We start from the raw sequence: 8,516 nt of genomic DNA on the forward strand, positions 1-8,516 counted from the left end.
GAGCGCGGCGGAGAAGAAGCGGGAGGAGGAGCTGGTGGAGAAGTACGCCATCAACATCCACACCAGCGACAGGATCTCGCTGCACCGCCACATCCAGGATGGGCGCATGGCGGAGTGCAGGGCCCAAACCTTTGCCTACCGGAGCCTCCCCACCACCTCTGTGGTCATCGCTTTCTACAACGAGGCCTGGTCCACCCTGCTGCGCACCGTGCACAGTGTGCTGGAGACTTCCCCCGCCGTGCTGCTCAAGGAGATCATCCTGGTGGACGACCTGAGCGACAAAGTGTACCTGAAGGCCGACCTGGAGAAGTACATCAGCACCCTGCAGAGGGTGCGCCTGATCCGCACCAACAAGCGGGAAGGGCTGGTTCGCGCCCGCCTAATTGGTGCCACCTTTGCAACTGGTGACGTCCTCACCTTCCTCGACTGTCACTGCGAGTGTGTCTCCGGCTGGCTGGAGCCGCTGTTGCAGAGGATCGCCGAGAACGAGACCGTGGTCATTTGTCCCGTCATTGATACCATCGACTGGAACACGTTCGAGTTCTACATGCAAACGGGGGAGCCAATGATTGGGGGCTTCGACTGGCGGCTGACGTTTCAGTGGCACTCGGTGCCCGAGCGCGAACGGCAGAGGCGGAAATCAAAAACCGACCCGATTAGATCGCCGACCATGGCTGGCGGGTTGTTTGCGGTCAGTAAGAAGTATTTTGAGTACCTTGGTACCTATGACATGGGAATGGATGTCTGGGGTGGGGAAAACTTGGAGCTATCATTTCGGGTGTGGCAGTGCGGAGGCGTGTTGGAGATCCACCCCTGTTCCCATGTAGGCCATGTGTTTCCAAAGCGTGCTCCATACGCCAGACCAAATTTCCTTCAAAACACAGCGCGTGCTGCTGAGGTATGGATGGATGAGTACAAGGAGCATTTTTATAACAGAAACCCTCCCGCCAGGAAAGAGAGCTACGGAGACCTTTCTGAAAGAAAGCTACTAAGAAAACGTCTGAAATGTAAGAACTTTGAGTGGTATTTGAAAAACGTATTTTCTAACTTACACGTGCCAGAGGATCGTCCAGGCTGGCATGGGGCCATTCACAGCATGGGTATATCTTCTGAATGTCTAGATTACAATTCACCCGAGCATAATCCTACTGGGGCTCGTGTCTCTCTCTTTGGATGTCACGGTCAAGGAGGTAACCAATTCTTTGAATATACATCAAACAAAGAAATTAGGTTTAACTCTGTGACTGAACTGTGTGCTGAAGTCCCTGATCAACAGGATTTTGTTGGTATGAAGAACTGCCCAAAGGATGGATCCCCTATTCCAGAAAATATTGTATGGCATTTCAGAGAAGATGGGACTGTTTATCATTCTCATTCAGGAAAGTGCCTTAGTGCTTATCGTACTTCTGAGGGTCGGCCTGACGTACAGATGAGAACTTGTAATGCTTCAGATAAAAATCAAGTTTGGAAGTTTGAGAAATAAAATGATCATCACAGGCGCAATCTCAGTACCTGGACAATAACTTGCAGAGCGTCAGAGTATGCCTGCAGATGGCAATAACTTACCTTGCACCATATGAATATCTTCTGAAGAGTTTTCCTTATATGAGTTAAATATCTGCATGTCCTTTATTGAAGTGTACAAAATATGGGTGGCAATTACTGGGACATGAACCCTTTAGTTATGATTTAAGTTTGTATTATTTATGTAGCATTTTGACTCCTTGTTTCTTCTTCTAGTTCATATCTTTCATTGGTGTTGGGGTGGAGATAATAGTATGTTTCAGACTGGGAGTGACCAGCGTGTGGTACACATGCCACAAATGGCACCATCAGCCTTCACGTATCTCATACAACAGATTAGGGAGGGGAGAAAGTAGCACAGCAGCAGATAAAACAGAAAGCAGACTAGCAGATCGGGTGAAGAAAACAAGGTGGAGAGCAGAACAGCAGATTGGGCAGAGGAAAGGGATGGAAATGCTACTTGGGGAGGATGTGGGGCTAATATATGGCACATCTTCCAAAAAGGTTGGCCTCCATTGTTTTAGACTGAGCAGTTCTTATGTTTGAATATTAAAATGTCTATTACATTTAATATTAAGGGTAAAAGTGTAAATCTACAGAAGTAAAGGCTAATGCTCTCACACAGCCATATTGTCTGCTGTCTTGCAGATATAGTCTAATGCGTAAGTTAACAGTATAAAGGCTCCACAGTAGTAAGTGCCTGAGTTAACATTGTTGTGCAAAGTGGAACCTTAACCCTTACAACATGGTCTAATCCTCCAGGTGTTTACTTTTGCTTTGCTGGGGAGGCAGGGGCAGGAAGGAAAGCTTCTTGCTACTGGGAAGGAGGAAACATTAGGGTTTGCCCCAGATGCTTTACTTTTGACATAAACACCCTTTCAGTCTGGCTTAGTTGTAGAAAGTTTTCAGAGGGATAGATAGCAAAGAACCATGATGGAATTGGCAGTGATCCACTAAAGGTAATGGAGACGAGATCTTCCGGCAACAAGAAGATAATTGACCAGGTGGTGGGGGTATGAAGAAGGTGATGGTTAGTCTTAAAAAGACTCATTAAGATATTGAGAGCATAGTAGTGGAGAGAAAATTATATGCTTAATTTGCCTGAGAGAGAGGTTGACATACTGACTTCTGGCTCCAGGTTTAGAATGCTTAGGACTCATGCACTTCCTTAGCGCCCCAAGAATGAGCTGCTACAGTGTTTTGTGACGCTTTATGTTCAGTTTATCGTTATGTTTACATAGTTTTCTACATTCTTCCTGTTTAAGGACTAGGTAATGTTTTACAGACCAATATACTAGATTGTGAATGCAAGGGGTCCTGTGTTGGTTCTTTGAAAAATAACGCTGATGCGATTATAGATAACAGGTGGGTGATAGTTTATACTTTAAAACCTTAAAAAGGTATGGTGCCAGTTCCCAAGTGTGTTTGAGTCCTTAGCGTGATTGTTTGAGGCATTCTTCTATGCATTTGATGCATACAAGATTTTGTTGTTGTTCTGTATTCATCTTACGATGGATGTTTGTTTAGCCATCCCAAACTAAATTTTGATCTTTGCTGATAAGTTTTATTTTTGAGCTAGAGAGCAATAAGAAAGGGGTGGGTTCTCTGCAGCTGGGGTTGGGTGGGAAGGAAAGATGACCACTGGACGGGGAAAAGTGAGACATCAATGGAGTAGAGACTTAACTAGAAAGAAAGAGGCAAAAAAACCCAAAAGTATGGATATGAAAAGTTGGAGGGAGACAGCTGGCAACAAATTAGACAGGAGTTTGTGGAGTTGGGTAGGAAAAGGGAACAAGAGAAGATTCTGAGTCTGGGGCCTTATGTTGAATCATATTGAAAACTCTTTGCCACCATGTAGCCCTGGGCATTTATAAGTTGATTTATTTCAAAACAGGTTAGTTTGGGATTTGATTTGTATAAACAGATTCTAAAATAAGGGAACTGAATACAGATTCATTTATAGATCTAAGAGTTGTGCTTTATTGACCCTACTCTGTGAGACAGTGGTCCCTGATAAACTGGGGAAACAAGTTGTGTGTGTTCTGGCCCTTGTGAAAGCTTCGTTGGCAGTTGTTAAACTTTTCTGTATGTATCATTCCAAATGGAATCCTATAGGCATCTACCCTGTATGCTGTGCATACTTGCCTTTATAGGGAGTAATGCAATACTGTGAATACAGACTATGCAAGTTTTATTTAATACCAGCATTTTCTACTTAGCAAATATTATTTTCCTTATGGATGAATATTTGCACGCCAAATTTTAAAGTTTTAAAAGTAAGTTGGTTAGCTTTTTGTACAAAAAAATAGAGTAAACAGACTTAAAATATGAACTTTTTTCAACGCACTTAACTAAAAATGGGCTCGGTTGAGTTTCTTAGTTTTCTTTTCTTTTTAAATCACTGTGGGCTAAGAGCAAGACTGGAATGTTTTTTCCCAAAGGGAACAGTCTTTAAGAAAATAAGTATCCGATACTGCAATAGGGACTTGGAATGGCAATCTCAACTTTAATTGTAGCAATGCTACAGCACTGTTTTAATTAATTTTAGAAAATAAAATTCCACTGGGCACAAGTTTCTGGAAAATCTGGTACTCTATTATAAAAAAAAAAATAGGTATATATTTTTTCAATCTCTTATAGTTTTATGACGGTGTGGGGGGAATTACTGTATATGGATTTTATACTACTGATTTTTAAATTACTATTTTAAAATAAACTGTACATTTTAACATTGAATAAATATAATCTGTTTTCTGAAAAATAGAAATTAAAGACAACTGAACGTTTAGTTGCCTGGCCTTTTGGTTCTTCACTTTATTTTGCTTAGGTATGGTGTAACGCAATGGTGCCAAACCTTTCTGGTTTTGTTCCTGTGGACTCTATGGACATTTGTATAAATGGCCTGAGAAAATGGCAGCGGTGCGCTTTTGAATTAAAACACATCGAAGGTGTTTTAGTTCAAAAGTGCACCACCACCATTTTTTCAGTGCTGAAGTGCATTTCACCATTTATACAGATGCATGTGATGCAGCACCAGGTGCGTCGGTTTGCATGCTCCGCAGACTCGATTAATAGTTTGCTCCAACACACTGGATTTCTGGTGCGTTGGAGCAGATAAATATATGTGTATAAATGCCCAATGAGTGGTGTGGGGTCCATTCTCTGGCTGGAACCGGTGCATGGGATCAGTCTATGGGCCAGACCCAACGTGGGGTCCAGTGCTTGGGTATGATCTGGTGCATGACCTAGCCTGGCCCCGTGTCTGTGCCAAATTGGGCCTGCTGGTCTGAACCAGCACACGGGGCCATGTCATCGGGCCCGTAGGGCTCGGAAATTTGGCAGCATTAATTTCTACTGGTTTTCTACCACCAAATTTCTGGACTTGTAGGGAGCTTGTGCAGCTCCATGGGCTGGATCTGGCACACGTGCCATAACTTGAGGGTAATACTATTAAAGTTTTATAAGAATTCCTGTTTTGGAGGGACCAGCCAATCATAATCACACCTGTGGTGCAGGACCAACTAGAAAATGGCACTGCTCCTTAGCCTCATGTGCCTGGCCACATTGCTACGCTACCAAGACTCTGGATAGATGTGGTTGTTTAAAATGTACCCATTTATTTTTAATGCCAGTGTATTTCATTTAAACTGCAATTCCTACTGTTACAGATGATACAGCTACAATGTGGTAGACTTTTGGATATATTTTAGCATTGAGTAGATGGGACCGAATGATGAGGTTAACTGTATTAATTCCCACCTGGCCGTGTTAATCATATAACACTGTTGTTGTAGTATCTTTGGCATAGAAGTATTCTAGTGTCTTACTTTAGAAGGAATTTTACATGTGATAAGTATGGCCAATATGTTAATATTTCGGAAATCGCTTTCATAGATTTCTAGGGTCCGAAGGGACCTATTAGATCATCAAGTCTGACCCCCTGCTCTGGGCAGGAAAGAGCGCTGGGGTCAAGTGACCCCAGCCAGGTACTTGTCTAACCTCCTTTTGAATACTTCTAGGGTTGGGGAAAGCACCACCTCCCTTGGAACCCCTTTCCATATTTTGGCAACCCTTACCGTAAAGAATTTCTTCCTGATGTCCAATCTAAATCTAGTCTCTTTCAGTTTATGGCTGTTGTTTCCAGTAATCCCGAGGGGTGCCCAGGTAAACAGAATATCCCCTATTCCCTGCTGACCCCCCGCAATGAGTTTGTAGACAGCCACAAGATCACCTCTCAGCCTTCTCTTGCAGAGGCTGAAGAGATTCAGGTCCCTCAGTCTGTCTTCATAGGGTCTTACTTGCAGGCCCTCAGTCGTACAAGTAGCCCCTTCTGAACCCTTTCCAGGTTATCCACAGCCCTCTTGAAGTGAAGTGCCCAAAACTGGATGTAGTACTCCAGTTGCAGGCTCACCAATGCCGCGTAGTGGGGAAGAATCGCCTCCCTAGACCTGCTCGTGATGCACCTGCTGATGCAAGACAGAGTGTTAGCCTTACTTATTACCTTGTCACATTGACAACTCATGTTCATTTTTGTGTCGACTATGACTCCGAGATCCTTTTCTACTGTGGTACTACATAGAATGGTACTTCCCAGTCTATAGGTGTATTGGTGATTCTTTCTCCTCAGGTGCAGTACTTTGCACTTATCTTTGTTAAATTGCATCTTATTCTGATCTGCCCACTTACCCAGTCTATCCAAATCTGCCTTAATTCGCTCCCTACCCTCTAGTGTCTTTACCCCATAGTTTGGTGTTGTCTGCGAATTTGGACAGAGTGCTTTGTACACGCTCCTCCAGATCACTGATGAAGATATTGAACAGTACTGGTCCAAGGACCAAGCCTTGGGGGACACCACTGCCTACATCTCTCCAAGTAGAAACCAGCCCATCCACCACCACTCTCTGGGTGTGTTCCATGAGCCAGTTTCCCACCCACCAGACTGAAAAAATCCACGTCGCAGCTACTTGATTTACTTGTAAGAATTGGGTGCGACACTGTCAAAAGCCTTTTTAAAATCAAAGTAAATAACATCTACCTCTACTCCTGCATCTAAGCACTTTATGACCTGGTCATAAAAGGAGACCAGGTTAGTCAGGCAGGATCTGCCTGCTATAAACCCATGCTGGTTGCCGCTTAACATTGTATTGCCTGCTGGCCCCCGACAAATGTGTTCCTTAATGATTTTTTCTAAGGTCTTGCCAAGAATAGAGGTGAGGCTAACACGCCTATAATTACCCGGGACCTCCTTCTTCCCCTTCTTGAAAATAGGGACCACACTGGCCCCTTTCCAGTCATCTGGGACTTGCCCTGAGTGTCATGAGCTCTCAAACAGTTGTGCCAGTGATTTCGCTGTAACACCAGCTAATTCCTTTAGTATCCGTGGGTGAAGATCATTGGGGCCTGCCGACTTAAATACATCCAACCTCTCCAAGTGCCCCTTCACCAGGTCGGCGCTAACCATTGGTGGATTGATATCTCTCTCAAACCAGACTAAAGTCTCATTGGGAGGTGTGTTGGTATCTGTGTCCAGAAACAGATGCCAAGAAATCATTTAAGAGCTCAGCTTTGTCCATCCTATCTGTTACGAGTTGCCCTAGTCTGTCCTGTAGCGGCCCTATGCTACCCTGCGCCGCCTCCTTGCTCCCTATGTACTTAAAGAAGGACTTTTTGTTACCCTTAATCTTTGTTGCCAGCCTGAGTTCCATTTCTGCTTTGACCTTCCTTGCTGCTTCCCTGCAAGCGTGAGCCAAGCAGGTATACTCCTTGTTGGTGGCTGCCCCCTGCTTCCATTTCCTGTAAGCCTCTCTTTTCCCCTGAAGGCTCTCCTCGATTTCCCTGCTCAGGGTTTCTGGCTTTTTTGCCTCCCTTTGTGTGTACTGGGATGGTACCCTTTTGTGCCTGCAGCATCAGTCCCTTGAGCAACTCCCACCCTTCCTGGACTCCCAACTCACCAAAGTTATTACCCCTCAGTCCCACTCTTAACTACTCTCCTCAGCTCGTTGAAGTTGGACTGCCGGAAGTCTGGCACTTCTGCCGTACTAGTTATCTTTCCCACCTTACTCCAGATAGTGAATCCTATCAAAAGGTGGTCACTATCCCTGTACCTGCAGATCCCCAACCAAGTCTTCCCCTGTCGCCAGCACCAAGTCAAGTAAGGTGTTTCCCCCAGTGGGACTGCATAACACCTCCTGTGTTAGGTGCAGGTCCTAGATGCAGGTTAGGAACCTGTGTGAACGGACAGACCTGACTGACTGCTACTAAAATCAGTTGTATGAAAAGCAAAGAAAGAGAGAAAAACATATATACTTCTATAAGCAAGTCTGGAAGCCTTTGTTACCAAGAAACTTGTCTCGGACGGCCAGGGCCGACTCGAGTTACGCTCGTACGTCAGGGCGGGCTGGTGAATGGAGAGGCAGACACAACTTATTGGTTGCAAAAAACTTTACTCACGCCGCTTGCAATCACGACGCAGGTGGTCCGGTCGTCGGAACAACCACACGAGTTGCTCCAGCTGGCAGGGCCCAAGCCAGTTAATCTGTCCGTAGTTCGAAGCTGGCGAGGAAAGGGGTACGTCGGGGTTGTGCTCGGTGACGGGAAGAAAGATCAATAGGTGATCAGTCTATCGATCGGCAGCCGCAAGTCAGATAACTTCCGAGACACTCTGCAGCGTGCTCAAAGCTCTTCGACTTGGGCGGAAGTCGCGCGGAATTTTAAACGGCCAGCGAGCCAATTACTAGCCGCCACCTGTGAATAATTTAGCACTGGCCAATAGCGGGGCACAAATTTACATTCGAATGGCGGGAACTCTTTGCACCGTGCATTTCTGTGCTGCAAAGAAGAAATGCATCCTGCAAAGGAAACTGCAAATTGGCGGGAACTCTCTTGTACGCAGGCTCTTAATTGCAGCAGAACACTCGGCTGTGCAAAGGAGCTCTCATGTGGCCAGGAAATTCCATAGTGCCGAGGCACCAAAAAATCACTGGGTTGTGACA

The 8,516-nt window shown here is 45.1% G+C and overlaps 2 protein-coding genes across 4 annotated transcripts in view; both read left to right on the forward strand.

Moving 5' to 3' along the window:
* LOC102373435 (polypeptide N-acetylgalactosaminyltransferase 4) overlaps nucleotides 1-4,312 on the forward strand; it is a 51,177-nt gene extending 46,865 nt beyond the window's left edge. The window contains exon 3 of the mRNA XM_014525803.2: nucleotides 4-4,312. Within this exon, the coding sequence (XP_014381289.1) occupies nucleotides 4-1,483 (1,480 nt within the window). The 3' untranslated portion in view covers nucleotides 1,484-4,312. The remainder of the gene's footprint in view (nucleotides 1-3) is intronic.
* The window catches only part of POC1B (POC1 centriolar protein B), a 145,537-nt gene that overhangs the window by 53,689 nt on the left and 83,332 nt on the right, over nucleotides 1-8,516 (forward strand). The window lies entirely within an intron of this gene.

This window comes from Alligator sinensis, unplaced genomic scaffold, assembly GCF_000455745.1.
Source record: "Alligator sinensis unplaced genomic scaffold, ASM45574v1 scaffold245_1, whole genome shotgun sequence".
Lineage (NCBI taxonomy): Eukaryota > Metazoa > Chordata > Crocodylia > Alligatoridae > Alligator > Alligator sinensis.